The 23,274-nt window shown below is 50.0% G+C and overlaps 7 protein-coding genes across 7 annotated transcripts; 4 read left to right on the top strand and 3 right to left on the bottom strand.

The window, feature by feature from the left end:
- The first annotated feature begins 1,918 nt into the window (after positions 1-1,918).
- Positions 1,919-3,417, top strand: HER10_EVM0003416 (uncharacterized protein). The gene is made up of 3 exons (XM_035482927.1): positions 1,919-2,173; positions 2,228-2,349; positions 2,404-3,417. The coding sequence occupies exons 1-3, from the start codon at positions 1,990-1,992 to the stop codon at positions 2,950-2,952; spliced, it is 855 nt and encodes a 284-aa protein (XP_035331351.1). The 5' UTR covers positions 1,919-1,989; the 3' UTR covers positions 2,953-3,417.
- A 182-nt stretch (positions 3,418-3,599) lies between these two features.
- HER10_EVM0010610 (uncharacterized protein) lies at positions 3,600-5,124 on the bottom strand (the record flags this gene model as incomplete). The annotated part of the gene is made up of 1 exon (XM_035480064.1): positions 3,600-5,124. Exon 1 carries the CDS (start codon positions 4,707-4,709, stop codon positions 3,600-3,602), a length of 1,110 nt encoding a protein of 369 aa, XP_035331808.1. The 5' UTR covers positions 4,710-5,124.
- A 3,444-nt stretch (positions 5,125-8,568) lies between these two features.
- Positions 8,569-9,137, top strand: HER10_EVM0000996 (uncharacterized protein; the record flags this gene model as incomplete). The annotated part of the gene is made up of 2 exons (XM_035470760.1): positions 8,569-8,673; positions 8,736-9,137. 2 exons carry the CDS (start codon positions 8,569-8,571, stop codon positions 9,135-9,137), a joined length of 507 nt encoding a protein of 168 aa, XP_035331187.1.
- A 431-nt stretch (positions 9,138-9,568) lies between these two features.
- HER10_EVM0000031 (FAD binding domain-containing protein) lies at positions 9,569-11,368 on the bottom strand (the record flags this gene model as incomplete). Its single annotated transcript, XM_035469828.1, has 3 exons — positions 9,569-10,775; positions 10,840-11,162; positions 11,219-11,368. The coding sequence occupies 3 exons, from the start codon at positions 11,366-11,368 to the stop codon at positions 9,569-9,571; spliced, it is 1,680 nt and encodes a 559-aa protein (XP_035331117.1).
- A 3,727-nt stretch (positions 11,369-15,095) lies between these two features.
- HER10_EVM0011991 (fumarylacetoacetate hydrolase) lies at positions 15,096-16,056 on the bottom strand (the record flags this gene model as incomplete). The annotated part of the gene is made up of 5 exons (XM_035481396.1): positions 15,096-15,241; positions 15,290-15,509; positions 15,555-15,674; positions 15,769-15,846; positions 15,898-16,056. The coding sequence occupies 5 exons, from the start codon at positions 16,054-16,056 to the stop codon at positions 15,096-15,098; spliced, it is 723 nt and encodes a 240-aa protein (XP_035331891.1).
- Positions 16,057-16,460: 404 nt separating this feature from the next.
- HER10_EVM0002074 (uncharacterized protein) lies at positions 16,461-17,628 on the top strand (the record flags this gene model as incomplete). The annotated part of the gene is made up of 4 exons (XM_035471800.1): positions 16,461-16,881; positions 16,921-17,135; positions 17,188-17,363; positions 17,442-17,628. The coding sequence occupies 4 exons, from the start codon at positions 16,461-16,463 to the stop codon at positions 17,626-17,628; spliced, it is 999 nt and encodes a 332-aa protein (XP_035331254.1).
- An 852-nt stretch (positions 17,629-18,480) lies between these two features.
- On the top strand, positions 18,481-20,122 carry HER10_EVM0005935 (uncharacterized protein; the record flags this gene model as incomplete). The annotated part of the gene is made up of 6 exons (XM_035475536.1): positions 18,481-18,591; positions 18,661-18,848; positions 18,924-19,097; positions 19,193-19,489; positions 19,544-19,625; positions 19,676-20,122. 6 exons carry the CDS (start codon positions 18,481-18,483, stop codon positions 20,120-20,122), a joined length of 1,299 nt encoding a protein of 432 aa, XP_035331503.1.
- Between the last annotated feature and the right edge of the window lie 3,152 nt (positions 20,123-23,274).

The following is a 23,274-nucleotide window of genomic DNA, read 5'->3' as shown; positions in this document are numbered from 1 at the left end:
GGCAGACAAGACAGAATGGTCGTCGGCAGGACGCCGTTTGTTTCTTTTCAGCTCGGGGATGTCTGTCTGCGCGAGTGTTGTTTCACTACACTGACAAACCGACGTCTTTCGTTCACGACGGGTAAGCCGTTGCCGCTGAGTGGTTCGAGCCCGAGCACTATCCAAGCGTTCACGGCCTGCTGCGGAAAGCCAACGATCAGGACCCCAAAAGAGGTATGGCAGGTTGCTGGTGTCTTCGGGGACCACACGGGCGGCAACTGTGGAAAAAGCTGATGCGACGATGACCTGATCATCCCATGATCACGGTCTTGGCCTGAATTCCTACCACTACGCCTGAGCATGTTTGTTCATGCTGACGGGTTTCGTAAATAAAGGCCGGCAACCCTCTTCGCGACCCGTTCGTCTCGCAAAGATCATCATGGGGTCTGCTCTGGTTGTTGCACAAACTTGCACGAACAGCACGACGGCCTTTGCTTAGAGAAAAGAGGCGATATGTCTAGGATTGTGACATTCAGTCGCGCAAGTCTGTTTGCCCTCGTGCGAAATTTCGGTCACCGAAGGATTTGCTAAAATTAAGGTACTATTGTGCTATTTCGTGGCCGCATCGTAAGTGAATGCGGATGTCGCTGAGGTCGCTCATTCATTGGATTATCGCTCATATTTTGTAATATGACTAGCATAATGACGGAAGCTGGCTTACTCATGAAATGATAGAGATTATACGCAGCCAGTCTCCAGATGAGAACTCATTCGTTGGTCAATTGAATAGTTGCATTCCCACCACCCTACCCTCTCAGCCCTTATCCTTATCCCTCGATTCTCGAGTCTTCTTTAGAAGAACCTTTTCTCCGACTCATTATGTCACGGAGTTCAGCAGATTTTCGCAGTGCTCCCGCAAAATGGAGAATCAAAACATAGCACTACAATCACGTACAACACGCTTATTGTGCTTCTCTAAATCATTATGCCGCTTACCTTGGGAACTGTTGGCTGAACATTCCTTGCTGATTTGCTACTGGCATACAATCGTGGGGTTGTGCATGGAGTGTATGAAGTGGCTCTAGCAGATTTGCACGACGGTCATGAGAATTTAACAGTTATTACCAAGCCCAGGCTCAGTAAATGTTATGGGAAGGGAAACTGCCTTGCCTCATTTCTGCCAAAAGAATCAGAGAAATTAGTACTCGAAAGACGTTACCTCATTAGATTTTTATTTTACCATGAGGTTGGTATGCTCAACCTCATTGCGCAATTTGCCATCGTAGCCACTTTCATTTTTGTGCATATGCCACTTCTAACTAAAAGTATTTCGTGACTCTTTAATTTCCGGGCTGCTGGGACCTTAGTTGTGTTTCTTGCAATCAGTTTGGTCATTGAAGACTTACAATATGTGGTGTATGAAGTTAATGAAATTATAATCACAGCATGGGTGGATGTTCCGTCCGCGGTAAATTGAAGGCTGAGTACATCATCTGCGCACCGCTTGAAAGAGGCACGATGTTTTGTTATGTCACCGGGATGTGACATCCTGTTACCATGGCAATATTAAGATACATGTACTCAAGTGTGACTGTGCTGTCTCAGTATTCTACCCAATCCGTCATGGTCGCGATCGGCCCAAGATGGTTCACCCATGCAAGAATGCGGCTCGAAACGACCTATCAGAAGCTGCAACATAGCTCCTTAGAGCTAGTATCGACCACATCCGTCAGCAGCGAGCAGCATGAAGAGGAATGCAACGATACCAATTATCACATGCAGAAGTGGCACATGAAAATCGAGACGGATTATGGCCTGAGCACCTCGATGGTCTGAGGTATTTGAACGGGCTCAGTGACGTCACGATGAACAGCGCATGTTCGGAATTGTCTTAGCTCGCGTAGCTCAAGATAGCATGATATATGCCGCCGCAAACCAGGTGTTTTCTAATCTGATTGTTCTGACTGGTTCATGCTACTCTCATAAACCTGACTCAGAGGCACTGTGACCATGGCCACTCTCGAAGATCACAACTACACGAAGATGGAGAAGCCGCAAAGGCCGCAGAAGCCGGCTAAAAAACAGACTGACAAGCTCGGAGAACCGGTGATTTGGTCCATTCCGGAGGTCCCGGTAACGCAGCAGCGAAAACCTTTCTTCCAACCGGAGCAGGATCAGAAGCTGTCGCACACAGGTATGATTGGGACATCACGACATATTGTGAGGGCAAGACACTGATGACTGGCAGGTACTCCTAGGGCCAATATTGCTGCGACATACGAGAAGCCGAACGGCACAACGGAACATGGCTGGGCGCAAAGGCATCGTCATCAGACAGTGCTGCAACAGCATTGCGAGTTCTTCGATAGTGTAATGATTCCCCTCCCTCGCGGTTGAACAGAAAAAGCTGAACGAGAATATTAGGACAAAGATGGAGTGATCTACCCCCATGATACATTCTGGGGATTCTACGCATTGGGATTCGGAGTCATCCTCTCAGTTCTTTCGGTCTTCATCATCCATGGCAACTTCTCTTACCCGACAGTGAGCGGGTATCTGCCGGATCCTCTCTTCCGCATCTTCCTCGACAGAGTTCACAAGGACAAGCACGGTAGTGACACTAACACGTACGATACCGAGGGTCGATTCAACCCGCAGAAGTTTGAGGATATTTTTTCCAAGTACGCCGAGGGAAGAGACTACATGACAATCTGGGACGTTTTCGCGATGCTGAAGGGCCAAAGGCTCGTTGCTGATCCAATTGGTTGGGGCGGTGCATTCTTTGAGTGTGAGTCCGCTCCTGGCACTTGGCATGGACGCTTGCATGTGATACTCGATACTGACCAACAAGCAGGGTTTGCAACGTACCTTATGCTTTGGCCAGCAGACGGTAGGATGACAAAGGAAGATATCCGTGGAATCTACGACGGCAGCCTTTTCTACACCATTGCTGCTCGTAGAGCTCAGAAGTAAAGCGGCTTATGTGGGTGTTAGAATTATCCCGCAGCGAATGAAAGCACTTTTCATAGCCATGACAACTTGGCTAGAGGACAAGCATGGTGAAGGGCGGAAAATGGTCATGGCACAATTTTTTAAAGGCCTGACAATTAGGTTGGCCGGGGCGAAGACCGAGTTTTAGGTAGAAAGATTAGCCGTCGGTCGATCATAAGATCAGACTTGGAATGTCCGTCTCATGACTTGTGTGGGACAACCAGGAGATCCATTATGCGCTGCTATCAACCGATCGTCCGTTCCTCTTACTGCATGTATTCTATGAGAAGCCGGTACACCTGAGGACTTGGATGTGAATTGAAGAAATTGCGGCTATTGTGAACCATTTCCTCTGCATTCGGTGTCAAATCAAGACGATGCACACTTGGATTCCTTCACATCAAAATGATGGCCAAGTTTAGAAAATCCATCGCGTCATTGGACCCCCATCACGAGTCGCATATCTTCATGTTTCCCGTCCGTGACACGCTACGTAAGAGGGTGGCCTTTCTGGTAGGTCATAAAATCATCAATTATAATCTGAGTCGGTATCTAAAATCTGTTTTACGTCTGGTATAAAGCCCAACCTTGAACCCGTTAACCCCTGTTCCCAATTCATAAAAGTGTCGTTAATAGATTGATTGCGAAGGAATTTCTGCCACCTGTGTCGGATCCTTCACGTAAGGATCGACCGGGTAGAACTCCATAATGATGTACCACTGGATCAGACTGGCAATCAAGAACCCGAGTCCGCTCATAAGAAACAGTGACGCAATTGCCACAGTCGCAGTCTTTGCGAGCAAAGTCACAACGCCGATAGCCAAAAATCCACTTGCGCCAACCAAATTCCAAAATCCGTTTTGCCAACTAGCGTCAAGCAGCTTCGGGACGTACCACTTGTCCTGGGACAAGAAGATCATGAGTAGGCCGGCAAGCACGAAAAGGCTGCCGCCAATAAGTTGAGGTGCAGATACGAAGATGATGGAGGCGTCGGGGTGTGTGAGGTCGAGGACGCCAGGTAGGATAGCGATCGCGGCGATGGTGAAGAAGGAGCCGGCGAGTAGTTGGAGGATACCGGCGCGGAAAGCTGAGCTTGGCCAGAAGATGTTGCGAAATTCGTACCAGCTGGGCCACCAGACCCATTCTTCGCTGCCCAGAAGCGCTGGCTTGTAAGCATCGGGGGCATCTTTCTTCGGGTCCAGAGTGCCTCTATCGACGTTGAATGCAGCAAGCAGACCCATGAAGGCGCTGAGAGCGAGCAAAGCGCTGCCTAGGGTAACGGTGACCTGTACTCCTGTGTCGCGTCCAGGAAAGTCAAGCTTAGGGTCGAGAAGATGAATGAGGCTGAAAATCCCGTTCAGGGAGAGGCAGATCCCGGCTCCGATGAAGACCATGGTGACAAGCCATCCCATATCGCGATAGGGGTAAATGGTGAGCATTGCACCCAGTCTTGAGAAACCTTTCCGCGTTCCACTCGATGTCGTTGAGAAGACATCGGGATCCCGTTCTGGCTTCGCCTCTCTCTCAGCATCACAGGCTGCCTTGTACGCTGCGTAATCAACATGGTTGAATGTGCGTTTCCAAACAGCAGATGCGAACCTCTCGTCGGCTGATCTTTCTGAAGGGGGATATCCGATGGAGCTGAGCGAAGGGTATGGCGACGCCCAAGACTCGCGCACCTCAATGACCGTGGTAGGCGGTCTGAGGTACGAGACCCGACGAGGGTTGAAGGTGTTCATGTTGAATTATTGAGTGTGGTGATCGTGATCAGGGTCCCTTATCCCATGGTTGCTTGGCACGACCTTGAAATAGCTGGAGGGTCACGCTCGGGACGAACAACAGAGCAAAAGTACGGGAGCACGATGAGTCTTATTTACGCCTCGTTTTCCTTCTCCTGGAGCGTCATGATCCCTCACCATCTTCTAGCTTCGGCCGTGCCTTGCAGAGCCCAACCCCTCTGGCGGTCTGAGCATTGATGGTTAGCCCACGTCGTTTCAGTGCGTGCGTATTGGAGGGAAGAGACGACATACGGGGAGACATCCAAAGCTTCTGTCCTTCGTACGCCTCGAATACAAGGGGGTGCCAAGCTGCAAAGTGCTGGCGAGAGTGCTGAGCTGGAAGGCTTCAAGACACTGATCTCGATGTCGCTCTCGGCATGCACGGGGCACAACAATTCAGACGACGTACGTCCCCGCGTCCATTCAAGACGGGCTGTACTTGCCTTTCACCATCGAGTAGGCCGAATTTACAGCGGCTTTCCTGAGACACGCATTGCCTTGAGTCCGGTTGATAAGCTGTCGTCCAGAAGTTTAGGACAGTCATTGATGGGGGATGGCCGTCGGCGGGGATTGGCCGCGAGCGGCGAACTCTGTCCGGGGGTGAAACAAACCTTGAACCCCCCCTTCCCTTTCTCGACTTGCCTCTGGAACACACAAACACTCTCTCTTCCAACTTTCACTCATTTCTCTCTGTACCTGGTCCGTGAAGTCACGCCAGGACAGACGCAGCAGGGCCGGAGGGCACCATCTGCAAGGAGGTCCCCGAGGACTACGACCACACTGGCCTAGGTTACAACTTCCAGCTTCTCGGTTCAGCGGTAATATCAGCTGTATCTGGTTGCAGTTTAGCTGTTTACTGACCATTACACCGCTGGCGTATAACCGCGGACCCGTTACCGGCACTACGCCGTTTAACCTTTCGGCCGTCGCCTCGCTCCCGAGACCCTCTCATGAAGAGTCATTAAGGTGCATGTAATACGACGGTATTTTATTACATCATCGGATACGCTGGACTCGAATCCACTTCGATTAATGATTGATCTCCATTATGGGAGCTTCATGGGAGTTACAAACTGGCGCAATTTTGACTCTCATCGCCGAGACAAACGTTGGGCAGCCCTGAAGCTGCGCGTCATCTCAAATTCCCGCCCTCCTTATCCGAACCGCAACTTTGGCTTTACTGCGATGCCTTCCTCGCTCTTGTACCTAGAGCAGAAAATAAGTCCCTCTCTGCAATATCAGCAAACTCACCATCATTCCCACCTGAGAAGGCCCAGCCGCCCTTACCAAGGGCAACCTAGTTTGTTTCCAGCTGTGAACATGTCACTCTCCGGCAAGTCAAAGCTTTGCGGCTACAAGTGGGATTTTGTTTTGGTGTTCGGACATTTTCTACTAGCTTCTCCTCCACACGGATCCCTGCTGCGCCTAGTCCAGGTCGGCCAACACCAACCGGCGCGCGCGCGGGCTACGCACGGCACGAACTCGGGTTTGTGCTTTGAACCACACCTTCCCTCCCCGATTCAATGCAATAAACGGGCGTTGGGCCAACTTTCAGCCTGGGAGTGAGGGAGGGGAGCAGCAGTTGTGTCTGATCTTTTCCATTCATGCCTTCGCAATCGCTGTCGGCTGGATCCGCGAGCCTCCAAGATGGCAGGTAGGCAGCCCAATTGAAGGTCAGGGAAATGGCTAGCCGGTGCCGAAAGACTAAGCCAGTCTAAACACAGGGGCAACTCTCTTATCTCGGCTCCGGGTGATCAACAAAGGCAAAATGATACCAGAGGCCATGAAGTCGTACCCAGAGGGTAGCGAGATGTTCGGAGACCAAGAGGCAAGTTAGACAAGGTAGATTAGTCATGGAGCACAGTGGCACGAACAACTTATAGTGGCTGTGTGCAGGCGTTTGCAAATCTGCTGCGAACTTGCGCTTGGAGGATTATTTATGGAAAGCCAAGAACCAAGCGCCAAGCGCTGCCAAGTAGCGACAAGCCCCCATTCGCAATGCTTGGTGTGGTGAGGCTCATCCGTGGTAGTGTTCGTGAGATATCTGCAGCTCATAGCACGCGCCAAGAGCATAGCCAAGGCGGGTAGACAGCCTTGGCGGTGATGAAAAGCCACAACAGGTCAATAGATGGTGTCGGTGATGGGCTGGTGGTCCTCGTAGACCGAGTTGAACATACATTTGTTGAGACCAAAGGCACCTCAAGAAGGGTGTCGTATCCACCTCTCGGGCTCCTGACCTGGCAGCCCTACTGATAGTGCTCAGAAACTGATTCATCTCCACAGGGATCATCGTAGGGCAGGCGGAAGTTTATGGGATGGCGATGTGCCACTCATTTTGCGATGAGTACGCCAGTGCACGCAAGCGGATAAACGGAATGTAACATTGAGCCCCTGGCTTAGAGTGTTCGAAAGAAGAACAAATACTTTTCCTTCAGGGTCGCGGTCTAAAGATTAGAATCAAGCTCAAAAGAAGATTTAACTAAATCTTTTGAATTTTAAGATTATTCATTAAGGCTATCACGATTTAGATTCTCGGCGGTGGTCTCCCGAAAAACAAGCTGGCTAGCCAGTTTCCAGAGCCCCAATCAGGTCCCAAGTTGGGCTTCTCGAGAGTTCAAGCTTCTGATGAATCGGAAAGTGGAGAGATTTCAACGGCATTGACCGTTGGTCTGGTAAGCTTTTGCTGAAAAAGTCAAGTTTGTCTGTGCATGAGCAGACATCCCAATTCGGACGACCTGACAAGCGACAGACAAGCCCAGCCTGGTTTTGAGAGTTCAGCTTGACTCGAGTATGGCTCGCTTAGTTCCTTTTTGTTGGATACGACAACATTCATCCACTACTTCACGGGGTAAACTTGGCCTCAGAGGATATATACACCTCAACTATACGTTGCAGCTGGCGTGTCTGGGGTTCCGGCAAGTACAGTTGGAAAGAAATCTTCTTGTGATTGTTTCAATAGACGTCATCAGTGGCCTTTATTTATGCTATCAAGGCTAGTTTACTACTTCTTGAAGATGTTAGGCTAGCTGGGGCGGGATATCTCCGGCTTGTTTGTGATTCGAGACTCTTTCTTCTTCCACTTGTTGCAACAATGGGTCGAACAGTGATGGCGGGTGGTGACACAGACATCGGACCCTGTTGCAATCAAGTACGAGGTCTCGACTCAAACTTAATGGAGATGTCCAAAGTAAGGTAACCGCCCAGCGGCTAAACGGAACATTATGTTCACGTTTACGGCCCGTCTGTCTCCGTAGGCAGCAAAGAAAGTTGCCGTTTGTTCGTCTGAGCTTCGCTTCGCCGTCTTCGTCCAAAGGGGTAATTGTGGGGCCTTGGTGAGGCTTCAACTCCACCATTGACTTCACCTTTGCGCAGGTTGAGTACGATCACAAGATACACGAAGAAGAAAGGTGAAATGAGTGAGAAAGTAGGACTCAACACTCAGTGGGACGCGCATCATATAGATATTCCATGATGCCGGTGCCGCACCTGCCAGACGTGTAAAATCTATCTCTGGGTTGCTAGTTGGGAGGTGAAGCCGGCCCTGGGAGTCAAAACAACCACACCCGGTTTCTCCAAGAAGCAATCCCTCCTTTTCTCAACTCGATTCTACCCGTTCCTTCCATCCTCACAATCCTTCCCACCAAAATCATACTGAGTCTTTCCCGCGAAATAGCAAAAAGCTTCTGTCAGCTCATCATTATCAACTGCACAACACGCGACACTGGTTGGCTCTGCACGAATCCTGTACACTAAGAAGTATCATACGCGACGCGAAGCATTCACCGGCAGGTCTGAGGTCCTTTGCGACTGCATATGAGAGATGGACCGCCAGGTCCCCAACAACAAGCGACAGCGGGAGGCCGCAATGGGAGACTGGCCCAAGATGCCGGGGCAGTTCCCAGGAGCTAGATCTTTCCCTCCTCTGGTATTTAATGAGACCTATTGTTCGAGCGGCGTGATACTTACGACTTGTTGTTCTAGGTACAGACGAGCAATGTCCAGTGGCCTGATGTCCGATTGGCAGAGAACACATCGATGGCCCCAGCATCTCCTACCGCCAACCCCGAAGTCGAAGAGTTTCGCAAATGGCGCAGTGGAATTGACAAGTCCCTGGCCGATATCCATCTTAAGCTCGACTACCTGCTTTCCGAGACCCAGGAATTCCGCGCGATGGAGGCGCACTACAAGAACCTCCAGGAGAGCACACCCATGGGCACTAATCTGTCCAATTCTTGCCACCGACTTGATCTCCATCAGCAAACAATTGTTGAGACTGTGCAGAAGTTGGATACCACAATGAAGCAGGTTGACGACCTCACGCGTGAAGTCACTCACTTGAGGGACGGCTCTGAGGTCACTGTGTCGTTTAGATCGTCGGGTCGCAAGTGAGTCCTTGGAAGAATATCTCTAGCAGATTGATGCTAACAGTTTGGCAGGCAGTAGATGGTGACATTCATGGCAGATTTTCGCACAACATTCGGAGCAGATTGCATTTCACAGTTCTGCGTTCTGCCAACGTTAATTGGTGGGTATAGCGAGATGCATTGCTTTGTTTACGGTCACGACAACATCTTTTACACAAGGGAGTTGGCGTTTCTTGGATCACTTCAGGGAAGAATACGGGAGTGATGAACGAAGAAAGGAAGGAGAAATCATTGTGGTACTGGGATGGCATTTCTTTGACGAACAGACACGTAGATGAGCGCTTGCTGTTTCTACAAAGCTCATGATGCGATTCTTTGGATCGCTCTCATGGCAATTAAGACATAGACCTCGTAATAGAGTGGCTTGCTACGGACTGCTGGGAGTCTAGCAATATTTCAGTGCTGAAATGGGGCCAAGAGGTCAGTTCTGTTGTCTGCGACGTTGCTCAAGGTTGATGTGAATCCGTGCTGCTTGATGTCCTCCAATGCATGAGAAGATTCGCAGTCTTCTTTCGCCTGTACCTGCCGTTGTTTCCCTGAAGCAGTTTCCAAAACTGCTCTGATATCAGGTCTCTTCCCGTCGAGTGGTGACCTCCAAGCTATGTGGTCATCAGGACGGATGAGAACCGCGTCTCTACCCCACACCTTCCTAGCATGCATCTCTCCAGGCAAATGAATCTTCGTCAGCGGAATATTGAGCACTCCAGCTGCTGCATCGAATTCTTGACTCCAGGTCCCAGCTTGTGTGAAGTCAATGATTGAAAATCCTACTCCAAACAGGTCGAAAATACTGGTTTTGCCATCCCGAAGATAGATATGAGGAGCACGCCCACCAGGCCATGAGGATGGCACAAATTTTCGCGGATCCCATGAAGGCTCCTGTTCTCCTTCTCCAGCTTCGTTCTGGAGGATGATAGGCGATGCGTTGTACCGATATCCCATCTCGATTCCGTGGTCCTTGTTCTCACCTTGGTGGGTCTCGGTATGTGCCTTTATGCGGTTAAACAGAAGTCTACGCTCCTCACTATTGAAAAGGACATCTGGGCCTACGTCGACCACCCACTTGACGTACGTCTGGTGAACTTGAAAATGTTGACCAGATCGTTCGATGTTGCAAATTGCAACCGGTTTTCGTTCGACTTCGTAGGAGCGGAGCAGTTCTTGCCCTCCCCAGCCATTGAGAACAGCCGATAGTTTCCATCCTAAATCAAAGACGTCGCCAACAGCTGTGTTCATGCCGTATCCACCAGTGGGAATGTTTTGATGAGCTGCATCGCCGGCTAGGAACACTCTGAAACTTTCCGAAGCAAAACGTTCGGCAATGGCGATGTTTGGGCGCCACGAGCTGCAAACGAGGATTTCGTCCACCTTGATAGGATAAGGAGCCAAAGACCCGCCCAGCCCTCGGTATATGGACTCTGTTGGATCAAGGGATTTCCAATCAGTGTCGAGAGATATGGGAAGATGGATCGTCCATGTATCAATTTCGTCTTGAGATATTATGACGCTGCCGCTGGTGAAGAAGATGTGCCAGAATTGACCTTGCTTGTGTAATGCGGTGAGATCTCGCGACTTGAAGTGAATGAGATACATCGCAGAAGGTCTGTACAATATCACATTAGAGACTCACAGTTGCTAGTCGTGGACAGAAAACCATGCTCACTCACACAGGACCACCAATCATCTTGATGTCAAGTTGTCGACGGACGCTACTGCCAGCGCCATCACAGCCGACCAGATACTGACTGGTGACCATGTGCCGCTCTCCAGTGACGACGTTGACGAGTTCCGATTTCACCCCGTCGGAGGTTTCCGTACAACTTTCGAATTTGAGGCCGAAGTGATCTTCAACTAGCTCTTCGGACTCTATGCGACGCTTTAGCCAGGCTTCAAAAATAGCCTGACTACAGCGCTGGTATGGCTCCCTTGGCATGGAGCCATCATTGCAAGCATGGATACGCTGGCGCCATTCGTCTGGCGAAGGAAGATCCTGCTTTCTCGTGAGAAACATAAAGCCATTGACCTAGCAGGGGTATATAAGCATACCCATTTGCTAATGAGCTCTCCATGCTCTGAGAGGCCCGTACTGAAGAGGACGTTGAAAGAGTAATGCTGTGGGACGCCTTGAGTCCGCAAGTCATCGGAAATCCCGAGTCTTCTTAGCAGCTCCATGCTTCTACAATTAGTGATATCCATTTTTGGCCATTTGGTTGAATCTAGGTTTCGTTCAGCTATCAAGTTTTGAACACCATTCTTCGCCAATTGCAGTGCCAGAAGCAACCCAGCGGGACCAGCGCCAACGACCAAGACTGGTACGTGGTGCTCAATCACCTGCTGATCCATCAGTCACAAAAACGTCGAACCAGGCAGTTGAGAAACAAGATTCGACGTACAAGTGTCGAGCCCATGGCTAATGCGATCAAATAATTCGATTCCGACTAGCAAATCCAGAGTTGAAAGTCACATATCTCCGAATGAAGATAATGTTTCCCTCAGATGACTTTGGGCTTTTTGTACATTAGCACCTCGATCGGGCCAGAATATTGTCGAGCGCTCTCACTGTGCCGGTGTCCACCGCGGTGATCTTCATCCGGCCGAACTCTTGTCCAAGGTCCTTCACTTGGCCGCACGTGCCTAGCCAATGTGCCCCGGACGGACGGCAATTCGGAACGCCGTGGTTGACCGTCCCCACACAGATACTGAGTTCTTAGTACGGAGCACCTAGAGTGGCCATCTAAGAAACTTTAAAGCTCAGAGGTGTTCAGCAATTATGTCGACATATTCCCGTATAACGGCAGTTCCAGTCAGCAGCTGCATGCTATCAATATCATTCCATATTGAGGTGTCGTGCAGGGTTGCAGATGCTGAGAGAATTAAAGGAGAAGACCGGAGCATCACAGATGGCTGAAATCGAATAACTTGTTTGAATGTGTAATAGGTCCAAGGTACTCCGTGGATAATACATGCAAAAGAGGGTCGATTTTGATTACTCCATGAGGAATGCGTTGCCGATCTAGCTCCCGTTGAAGCGGCCTGAGCCCAAGTAGCCCCTGCATCACATCCCGTAAACCCCGGACGGCCCCTCACTTGGAATCTGGGGTAGCCAGCGGGGCACATCCCCAAGCTGCTTGAACTTGCTTCATTCATACATCGTCATATTCATCGTCGTCATCTAACGTCGATTACACCCACTACATTCCGCCCAAACCCTTACGTTTCCCAGGGTTATTCTCGTCCTGACTGCATACGACTTGCAACCCTAGAGTCACGAACGTCTCCTCCAGCATCGTTGCACAGGCTTGATCCAAATGGAGATCGAAGCAAGTATCGCCGGCTTGGGATCGACAAAAGATGGCCGAGTCTCAAAAGAGAGCCATATCATTGCAGCTATTCCCCCAGAGAGGGGATTTCGCGCTTGTATCGAGTGCCGACGGTAAGTGGCCGCCTACAGAGTATCAAATGAAGTCAAAGTCACATCACTGTTTCTCCTACTCTTCCAGGCTTGATCGTACTGACCCATTCCAACGCAGCAAGAAGACAAGGTGTATGGAAGGGCTTCTGAAATTCCCTGCGTTTCTATCCACGTCACTGACCTTGGAACTGTAGGCGACATGCGGCAACCCATCTGCGGTCTTTGTCGGAGAACAGGGGGGTCTTGTACCTTCCCGACAAAAAGGAAAGCCCCCGAATTTCGAAAACGGCCAGCAAAGCAGAAGGAATTAAACGTGATAGACCCTCAAAGGCTTGGTTAGACCCAATTCCATCCCGAATGCGTCAATTGTGGTCTATACTAAGCCTCTGCCAGAACATCTTGTCAGCCTTCTTGAATCCAGACTCGACGAAACTCCAAAAAGCCAAAGCTCAACAGGCGAAACTCCAGGAAGAGAGCAAGGCAACACTCAATCAATTGCTACGAGCCCTAGTTACTCCGGATCAGTTGGGACTTGTCGAGAAGATGCGGAGCAGGACGCCATATTGGCCTCAAGCTGTACTTCCGCCAACTCAACAAGCCATTGTCTCGAGCCCAGAGCTGATCGAAAAGTCGAAGTCGAAGCTGAAAGTACTGTAGAAAGCACAAAAAGCTACTTATATCGGACCGAGATACCTGTTGAAGTGGCAACAGAGCTCGTCAATTTGTACTTCGACAAAATCCAAGCATGGCTGCCATTGCTTCATCGACCAAACTTCTTCGCCAAGTACATATTTGATGGTAGTTTCCAAGAAGACAGGTTACTTGAGGTATCGCTGGAAGAGGGTCTTCTGTTACATGGTATCTTTGCTCTCGCCGCACGACACTCAAATAATGAGTACTTCAAGGGATTATCACCACCGAATCGTGGGGATAATTTCGCTGAATGGGCGATTCGATATTACGGAAAACTGCGATCGTCCGATAGCGAAACAACGTTGGAATATTTACAGGGGTGTATACTGTTGGCCTTTTATCTCTACACGGCCAGGCCAAGTCATCAAGCATGGATACTCACCGGGGTATGTGTTCGCTTAGCCTACGACCTAGAACTCTGCTGTATGGACGAAGAAGACGGCGGCGATGAGACAGCGTCCACAAAGTGGTCGGCAGAAGAGGAGCGTAGGAGAGCATTCTGGCTTGTATGGGAGATCGATACGTTTGCTTCAATCCTCTCAATGAGGCCGCGAGGACTCAACAGCCAAAGGATCATTGTGCGTCTCCCGGTCAGCGATGAGGCATGGTTTTCCGAAAGCCCCTGCGAGTCACCGGTTATTCCTCCTAATCCAACACAGATTTGGAGAGTCTTGCTCAACTCCCCGAACAAAGACGAGCGAGCATGGTTCCTCGTGGCCAACTATCTGATGGCTTTGGCGTACGAGGCAGCTTCAGACCAGCAGAGGTCTCAGCGAGAATATACCGATCTCGCTAGCTCAATTACTTACTTCTCTCTTGCAGTTTCTCAGAGATACGGACTGGAAACTAACCCACCTGTATTCACTGCCAGGACTTTTGCGAACGCCAATTGGATTATTGGCATGCATCTAATGTTGGGAAATACTCAAGCGTGTTTACACGTTCTGACAGCAACACCGGCGTCGGGTGCTGCGAAGTTCGGAGATGACTATTCGAGAATCCTCAACCGTTGGCACCCCGAGTTCATCGCCTTCAGTCACCCATTCTTCGCCGGAACACTTCTTTCTGACCGCACCTACCCATCAACGTCTTCGTCGCGGTCGTTAAGTTCACCGTGTAACCAAGAGCTTTCAGCCTTAATTCTTTCCCACTTTGCTACTTTCTGGAAGCTAGGTTCTGTGCTGCTGGGTGAGTACATCTGTTCCTATACCAAGACCATTCATTCAGTCTAATGATGCCGATTATCGCAGACCTGATGACTTCCAAGTCAATAGACTATGAGAGAAACCTCGAGAAACAATGCTCGTTGAGGAAATACTGCAAGATTTACTTTTCTCACTTGAATCTACACAATGAGTCACTCAGAGCCACAAACCAAACTCGATCGGGTATGCGACAGTCTGGTATTGGATTTGTCTATGACGGAGCGTCTGAGCCACACGACAGTTACCAATCTCCGGGGGAACTTCTTGACATCGAATTGGGTTTGGATGAAAATGTGGGCGAGGCACCACAGCTTCTCGCAAATACTTCTGAGGAGTTATATAGCTGGTGCTCCCCTGGGCAGATGGAATATCTATGCGGTGAAAGTTCTGGGTTCAACTGCTTCGAGTCGAACCTCTGAGCTTGGCGTATGCACTATAGCTACCCTAAAACTGCCTACTCTTCCCATTTGGTCAGATTTCCTGGGTGGCTCGCAGTTTACTGAATGCCCTGATCGACCTTTGTCCGCCAATCTTAGGTAGTGATAGAAATGACGCCAAAAAGTGACCCTGCGATGTTCCAGACATCTCTTTCGTGTCCCATTCTTTTTGCGCGTCAAAAGACGATCCGATTCGCGAGTCTCCCCAGTCCAGAGATCCCTACTTCTACCAAGTCACCGTCCTTGAGGAAGGCGCCTCGAAAGTAACCGACCCCAGAGGGAGTGCCTGTCATGATCACTGTTCCCCTCCGCAAAGTCGTGCCTCGAGAGAGGTGGACAATGATCTGGGCTACCGACCAAATCATGTCACTTGTATTCGTCTCTTGCACCACGTCCCCATTGACAATTGTCGTGAGATGAAGCTTTTGGGGATCTGGCACCGACTCGGTTGACCAGATTGCGGGGCCCACAGGTGCAAAACCGTCAAATGATTTCGCATAACAAAATTGTCCACCAGAAGCATCTGGCATTTGAAAGTTCCTTGCAGACACGTCGTTCCCAGCTGTGTATCCCAATACGTAATTTAGAGCCTGGTCTTCCTTGACGTCTTTGGCATCGCGGCCGATGATGACCACGAGCTCTCCTTCGTAGTCCAGTTGGATCTGAGCGTCTGAATGCACTTTGATATCGTCCAAAGGCCCCGCCAAAGCATCGCTAGGCTTCGTAAAAATAACGGGAAAGGTTGGCACCTTCAACTAGACGTTGCGCCGATATATAAGCAAGTCTTTCTCAGGTCGGGAACACCACATCGTGTGAGAGCCAAGAGTAAGACTTGGGCATTTTGCATACCTTTGCTTCCTCTGCATGTTGCTTGTAATTGAGCCCTACACAGATAATGATGGGACAGGCCTCAATGGGGCATAAAAGCTGCGTCTTCATTGTGAGCAAATGCCGAATCGGGCAAGGTGCACGAAGTACCTTCGTAGTTTTGACCTTTCGACCAGTTGATTTTAGACCTAGCCATGGGCTACCATCCAGCTCCAAGACATCGAAGCCCTTGTCATCACTAGAGTCGATCATATCACCATAGTGAGTTTTCCCATCTTCCTCAAAACGAACAAGTCGATTGAAAGACATGGTCAACAGTGAGTCGCCAAGAGCAATCCGGTGAGCATATGGAAGAAGAATACCTAGCCTGTAGCAATGAATCGAAAGAGCAACCAAGTAAAGAATCGGGTGAGGATCTCTCATTCCGGAATCCGTAGATAGCGAAAGGAAGAGCCGTCAAATAGAGTTAGTTGCTTGGCAGCAGGAGCCCGCGTCTTCCGGCAGATGCAGGTCAAATAGCCAGGCGGCATTCGCGGTAAAGCCGTTCGAGGCCGCGGCGCATCATCGGTCAATAAGTGCGCGAAATCCCGTTGGGAAATCTAGTGCATTGCGCTACATATACCAGCAGCCGTTTTGTGTACCCAAGAGCCTGCACGTAATCTGATTCACTGTCCGTTAACCATCCAGCTCATCATTAGTTGCGTGTCGCATCCATGGCTTCATCAGCACAGAAGATTAGGGTCATTCGTCTGGCCTCAGTGCTGTATCAGCACGTCGACGTCGAAAAAGCAGCCCAATTCCTTAAAGACTTTGGCCTTCAAGAGGTGGCTCGGCAGGACGGACGTGTCTACTTTGCCGGTTTCGGTGTTGACCCGTACGTCTATGCAGTTGAAAGATCTCCCGGCTCACGCCGCGCATTTATTGGCGCAACCTGGGTCGTGGAGAACGAGAGTGACCTTGAAGTCGCTGCAAATCACCCTGACGCTACTGCCATTCAGGGCGAGAAAGGCCCTGGAGGTGGTAAAAGAGTAGACATTGTCGACCCAAATGGATACTATGTTGGATTCATTCACGGCCAAGTCCCAAGAAGCGATGTTGATAATGTGGACAAAAGCCGGATTGCTGACAACGGGAGTCCCCCCACCAATCTGGTTGACGAAAAACCAAGAAAAGGTCGTTTCAAACGCTTCAATTACGGGCCTAGTCCAATTCACAAGCTGGGGCATTATGGATTCATGGTCCCCAAGGACACGTACGAGAAAACGCTGAAGTGGTACACTGGCCTTATGAACCTAGTGCCTACTGACGCGGTTTTCGACCCTCAGACAAACAAAGACACGACTTGCTTCATGCACATCGATAGAGGCAGCACTTTCACTGACCACCATGTAAGTGGCAAAGCCGTGTAATCTTTGGTGCATCTATTGATCATGGACACAGAGCTTTTTCCTCGGCGCCCATCCGTTTAGTCAAACGCCTTTTGTTCATCACGCTAGCTTCGAGGTTAATGATATGGATACTCAAGCTCTCGGCCACGAGTGGCTTTTGAAGAAGGGTTACACCAACTGCTGGGGAATTGGACGGCATGTCTTGGGCAGCCAACTATTTGACTACTGGTAAGCATCAGCGCGTTCCCCAAGACTCCAATGAACATATGCCGAGCAGTGGAATAACTTGATATCCGCCATACATAGGTTTGATACCTCGGGGAACATTCTTGAACATTATTGCGATGGAGACCTGGTGAATGAGGACACTGAAGCTACCCGGTCTCCCGAAGCACCAGATTCACTGCATGTTTGGGGCCCAAACGTTCCCCTCGGGTTTGTGACTGGCAGAATTGAGGATGCAGGGAAACTCGTAATGCCATCAGCGACTTGAAGTCTCAACTGACGCAGTGCATGTGGGCATGCAGTAAGCGTGCTTATGTTACGAGGGTTCGACTAAGCTGATGCAGCGATGCGAGACGCCACATGCAGTGATATGTAGTTTGATTCGATGGTAAATTCAAGAGTCTACTGGGGCGTCTTCAAGGATTCTACTTAGCATGAAACTCACGTCCATGGAGAAACTGGCGACAAGGTTTCCCAGCCTATGCACAATTTTTCTCAAGGGCTGTCTTTGATCAGGCGAACAAACGCTCCAGTCTTTCCGGTCGCTGGTTGTAGAACGTGGAATAAGAGCTCACAAAAGTATGCAAAATACCGCCAACTTGAAGCTTTCGCGTGGCATTTTTCTTCAAAGTCTTGATGCTTACCTCTATGCCGGCAACGAGGTAGTAGTTACTGCCATTATGTGACACATGGGTGTGCGATGTGGTAGCTTTTTTTCTTACAAATCTCCAGGGAGAGTTCGTGGTCGAACAGGTTTCTTGGCAGATTTGCAGGATATCCAACGCCTTTCCTCGAAATCTGCAAGGATGAAGCTTTGAAGAATGCGGGTGATGGTCATGGGGTCAGTCATGTTACGGTTAGCTATCACATCGGCAAAGCTCGGTCAATGGCGGCAAACCCATCGTTCCGAGCTCATGTTGACATCGGTCAGCATTGCCCCTTTTGGCAAGTCGTTTCCATCAGCTCTACGAATCACTATGACGAGGAATTGGTTCTGCTGGAACCGTCCTATATATGCGTGCTCGGGATTGCAGCACAGCTCCTTCTATTCACGCATTTCAATCGCACCTCTTGAATGAAAACCGATACCTAACATACACGTAGGCTTGCTGGAATCGAAATGAAGGTGGTCATTATTGGTGCCGGAATCGGTGGTCTGGTTTGTGCCATATCCTGTCGTCGGGAAGGCCTCGAAGTCGTAGTTCTCGAACAAGCTGCTGCTCTACAGCCTGTAAGTGTCATCCTGATGCATCTTGAAGCTGAAGACTTGGGGTGACCGCTGACAGCGTGGGTTCGATAGATCGGCGCAGGAATACAAATACCTCCTAACGCCGCCCGAATCCTTCGCAAGCTCGGCCTCATACCTCAACTGCTAGACAAGGCTACTTTGGTCGATACAATTGACTACCTTCGATATAAAGATGGCAAGGTTCTGTATCAGATGGAAGGCGGCGAGAAGATGAAGAAATCCTATGGCGATGTTTGGATGTCAGTTATTACCTTCAACCTTAGCGCTCGACATGAGGTGCGTTGCTAATGAAGCTAATTCTAACCCTCTCTTAGGGTTATTGCTCGACCACACTACCACAGCGTATTATGGAGCGCGGCCAAGGAGGCTGGCGTAGAGTTACGACTTGGTGCGGAGACAGTGGCAATTGATTTCGAGGACTCAAGTGTGCGCCTTGTGACTGGCGAAATCGTAGGGGGTGATATTGTCGTTGGTGCTGATGGTCAGTTGTCCCCACACTTCAAGTTGCTATTTCTTGACATTTATCCGAGACTGGTGAAAGATGTCTTTACTAATACCGTGGAGGTCTCTGGTCAAAGTCGAGGGATCAGATTCTTGGCCGACCCTCGCCTCCGTCTGAGACGGGAGACCTTGCATATCGAGCCACCTTGACTCTGCAGCAGATGAAGGATTTCAAAGACCCTCGGATAGACGACTTGATCGAGCATAAGACAGTCAAATGCTGGATGGGCCCGAACAAGCATTGTGTTCTGTATCCCATCGGCGGTGGGCAAGTATTCAACCTCGTCATTTTATGCCCAGATGACATTCCCAAAGATATGAGACAGGCGCCTGGGGATGTGGAGGAGATGCGAGCTTTGTTTGTCGGCTGGGACGAAAGGTCCGATCAAAATTCTCTTACACTGGAGTATTGTTACTGACCCGATCGACGTAGGCTGACGAAAATGCTGTCGTGTGTTCCGTCCGTTCTTAAATGGAAGCTGTGTCACCACGAAGAATTGCGATCGTGGAGGAAGGTAATCATCCCACGGAACAAGTATCTGCAAGTGATCACTGATTTCAACAGGGCCCCGTAGCCTTGCTTGGCGATGCATGCCATCCAACACTGCCATATCAAGCGCAGGGCGCAGCAATGGCGGTAGAAGATGGCGCTGTTCTGGGAAAGCTGCTTGGGCAGTTGATGAGCTCAGGTTTATATCATGATGGGGCCAGAGACACTGTAGAGGGAATGTTGGAGATCTACGAGAACTTACGAAAGGCTAGGACCACAATCAACGTTCAGGGAGCAAGGTCAAATCAGCGTGCATATCATTTGCCAGACGGCCCTATTCAGGAGTCTAGGGATGCTTGGCTAAGGTCTCAACCTAGAGGAGCTTCACCCGACGGTTTCACTCTTGCTGACACGGCTTACCTCGAAGTTATTCTGGGATTTGATGCCTTGGAGGAAAGTGTTGATGCTTTTGAAAATTGGAAAGCTGGCCAGTCACAAACCTTGCCGAGATACAATTTGTAGTGATTTGTAAAGACGAGCTGAAGCATGTATCTTAAGATTTCGTTCTTCCAGCCTTCAACAGTACAGGAGTAGAGGCATCCTATGGTAGAGTGAACATTAAGTGCCCCGTGGAGAAAATTCACTATTATTGCAAATACATTAAAGGCAGCGCAGACACGGGAGCTATGGCCGACACGCCCAGTTGTGCCCTCCCTTCCAACAAGGAGTGGGGGAGATTCGACACGCTATAGTCCTGAAGGTTGGAAGCACTGGAGATACACGCATTTCAATACACTGTCCCATCTGGGGCCCAAAGGTTGCAAATTACCATCCATGTGAAGACAACTCGGCATGCGCGGTCAAAGCAGAAGTGCCGTCTCGGCCTATGACGGGGAGCTGATTCATGCCATGACCAAATTTGCCCATGAGATCGGGTGTCGCGCGGGGACTGAGCCGCATCTGCTCCCGGACTTGGCCGTTCCCACAGTCTTCCTCGATTTCCGACTCTGTAGGGTGAATATTCAAAAGAATGAATATAGCTTTTAGGTGGACAGCGGCCATCTGCAACAGATTCGAGACTCCCATTCAGGGGATATTTATTCTCCGTATAAGGTACTTGTTATAGCAGAGTCTTTTGCCCTGAACTTGCCCTCGGCTTATACCCTATCAAATATGCTGACTCGTAGCTAAGTGTTGCAACTCGAGTATGGATCGTCTATGCTTGATCGTCGAGGCTGGCCTCGCCTGTCAGGGGTTTCTTTGCTTATCCACTGCATTATGTATTCTATCCCTTTGGGTCTACTTTCCAAGTGACTTGTCGCCTGCATTGAATCACTTCTTTGCCAAGCATACCGACATGTGGAAGTTTTGATGTGGCCAGAGGACGAGCCCGCGAGACGCACTTGGCATTGCACGAAAATTATGGGCAACACGTGCGCCTCAGGCCCAGTGTCGATGTCAGTATATTAATGGCTGATAAGTGAGGCTATTGCTGATCAATAACCGCTGGGTCGTCACACGTTGAGTATTATTAAGGTTTCAAAGAACCTGAATCTAACAAGAAACACGACACCATACCAAAGCGTGACTTATTATAAGGGTTCTATAATTTACTACTATCCTAACCGGCTGACTGGGTCATTAAGTTTACAGACCCGGAGGAATTGTTCCTGTATCCAGACGACTCTGTCCCTATGCAGCCCACGACAGATAAGCTCTCCACCTTCCTTCGACAGCACTTTAATCAGGCTGTTCAAGTGAAGCAGTGCGTGCGAAGGGCCTTGAATAAGTACATGTCGCTTATAATCATAGAGACTCATTGCCTGATCCCCTGTGACATACTGCATACGTGTAGCTTCGTCAAAGTCTCGGTCGTGGTAGTTGGGGATTCTGATCGCTGGGTCCGCTAAGTCGTGCAAGCCTCTGTGATTTTGGCGGTTACCCAGGTAAAACGGCATGGACCGGCAGATGGAGTCCACCAACTTCCTGCCGTGATTGGGATCTGGGAAACTAGAATCTTCGGTGGCAATCAAGATAGTTTGCTGCAGCGCCTCTGGGGGCGCTTTCGCGAGCAAATAGAACTTCATCCGCAAGACCATGAGCCGGCAAACGCGCCATACATTCCAGATTGTGGCAATCTGGACGGTCGGGTATATATCGCAGAACCCGAAGTAACCAAAGGTGCCTTCTTCGGGTCTTTTACAAGGCTGCCATGTGGCCGGCACTAGCTGAACCCAATCCAAGAGCTGTGCGTCAACGGATGAAGCGTCCTGCCACCAAGTCGCGAGAGTCAGACCATCTAGGTTATTCTTGACCAGCTCGCACATAAAGGTGGATAGTCTCTTTTGCAAATCGGCAATCGAGAGCCCGATCAGGTCCAAGACTGCATTCGGGTTGGCTGGCAAAGAATGGTCCCACCCTGCATCGAACCAAGCATCCAGGCCCAAGGTGTCGTCTGGTTGCGTTTCCATATATGTCGACACATCACAGTGCCGCAGGTAGCTCCTCAAGTATGCGCGGCAACCCGAGTCCGGGACGCTCCCAGCGCCATCTTCGAGCAATGCACGAGCCCCTTCCTGGTGGGCGCGCATGGTATGCTGGTGCGTCGACCGAGCAGCGAGGCTCTCGTAGAAATGCATCAAGATAGCGCTGAGTACGATACTGTCCTTTGACCGCTCGAGGGGATCATTGAGAGCTGCTCGTAGGCGACTCAACGCCCTGGCAAATGGAAGATGAGGCGTTCGATAAGTGTTTGTTGGGATTTTCCACATGCTCCAGAGCTTCGTTGACACGGCAGTCAGGACGGTCGAGAGGACAGAATCCGGATGCTCCTTGGATACGACAGGGAGAAGAGGCTCCAAGAAACCCTGGGTTGAGTGAAAACTGCGTCCTAAGCCCGCGATCGAGGTGAGAAAGAAGCAGACAGCAAATGATTCGTCGCCGGTAGAAATTGTTGCTGGTATGACAGCCTGCATTGTCCATTCTGACGCTGTCGACATGCGAGGGCTCCTGAACCGTGATGTCGGCGTAAGGAGCCTTGCACTAGTGCTCTGGTCCTTGAACCGAATATCGCCTGTCTTTTTCTGTGATTCGTAACCTCCACACACCCTTCGCAGCCGGAGGCATTCACGACAGCTTGGCCTGTCCTCGTCGCATTTAACACGTCGTTTGCGACATGTCAAGCAGCCCTTTGAGGCGCCATGATTGACCATGTCTGCTGCGCGATGATCGAAAGGACTGATGTCGCTTCTAGTTGAGAGTTGCCACGCGGCCGGTTCTTTTTGCGATTCGTCGCATCCAGAGACTGAGTTATAAATACCGTCATGCGGAAATTAGATAGCGTTGCGAACGAATTATAGATCGTTGAGTTTGAGTCCAGGTATCCTCACCGGCCAGGCTTGTGTGCAGTGTTGGCGATGGGAGATGCGAAAGCCGTGGGGTGACTAGCACTAGAGAGTGGCACAGCATTAGAAGGCGACCAATCGCAAAGAAATTGCCTTATCCGTCCTAGTCGCTGCGTCATTCACAATAGCCTCATGGTTCCCGGAAGTGCGCAATTAGGAAAATACCAATCGCAAAGAGGCTCGGTGCATGGCTGGTGCATAGTGTAGGTGTAAACCGGTTGTGCGTTGCTCTCGCTGGAATAGATTGCGAGAACAAGCGAATGAAGATAA

The sequence above is a fragment of the Colletotrichum scovillei genome, assembly GCF_011075155.1.
Source record: "Colletotrichum scovillei strain TJNH1 chromosome Unknown Contig00007, whole genome shotgun sequence".
NCBI classification, from domain to species: domain Eukaryota; kingdom Fungi; phylum Ascomycota; class Sordariomycetes; order Glomerellales; family Glomerellaceae; genus Colletotrichum; species Colletotrichum scovillei.
This window is presented reverse-complemented; position numbering and strand designations above follow the sequence as displayed.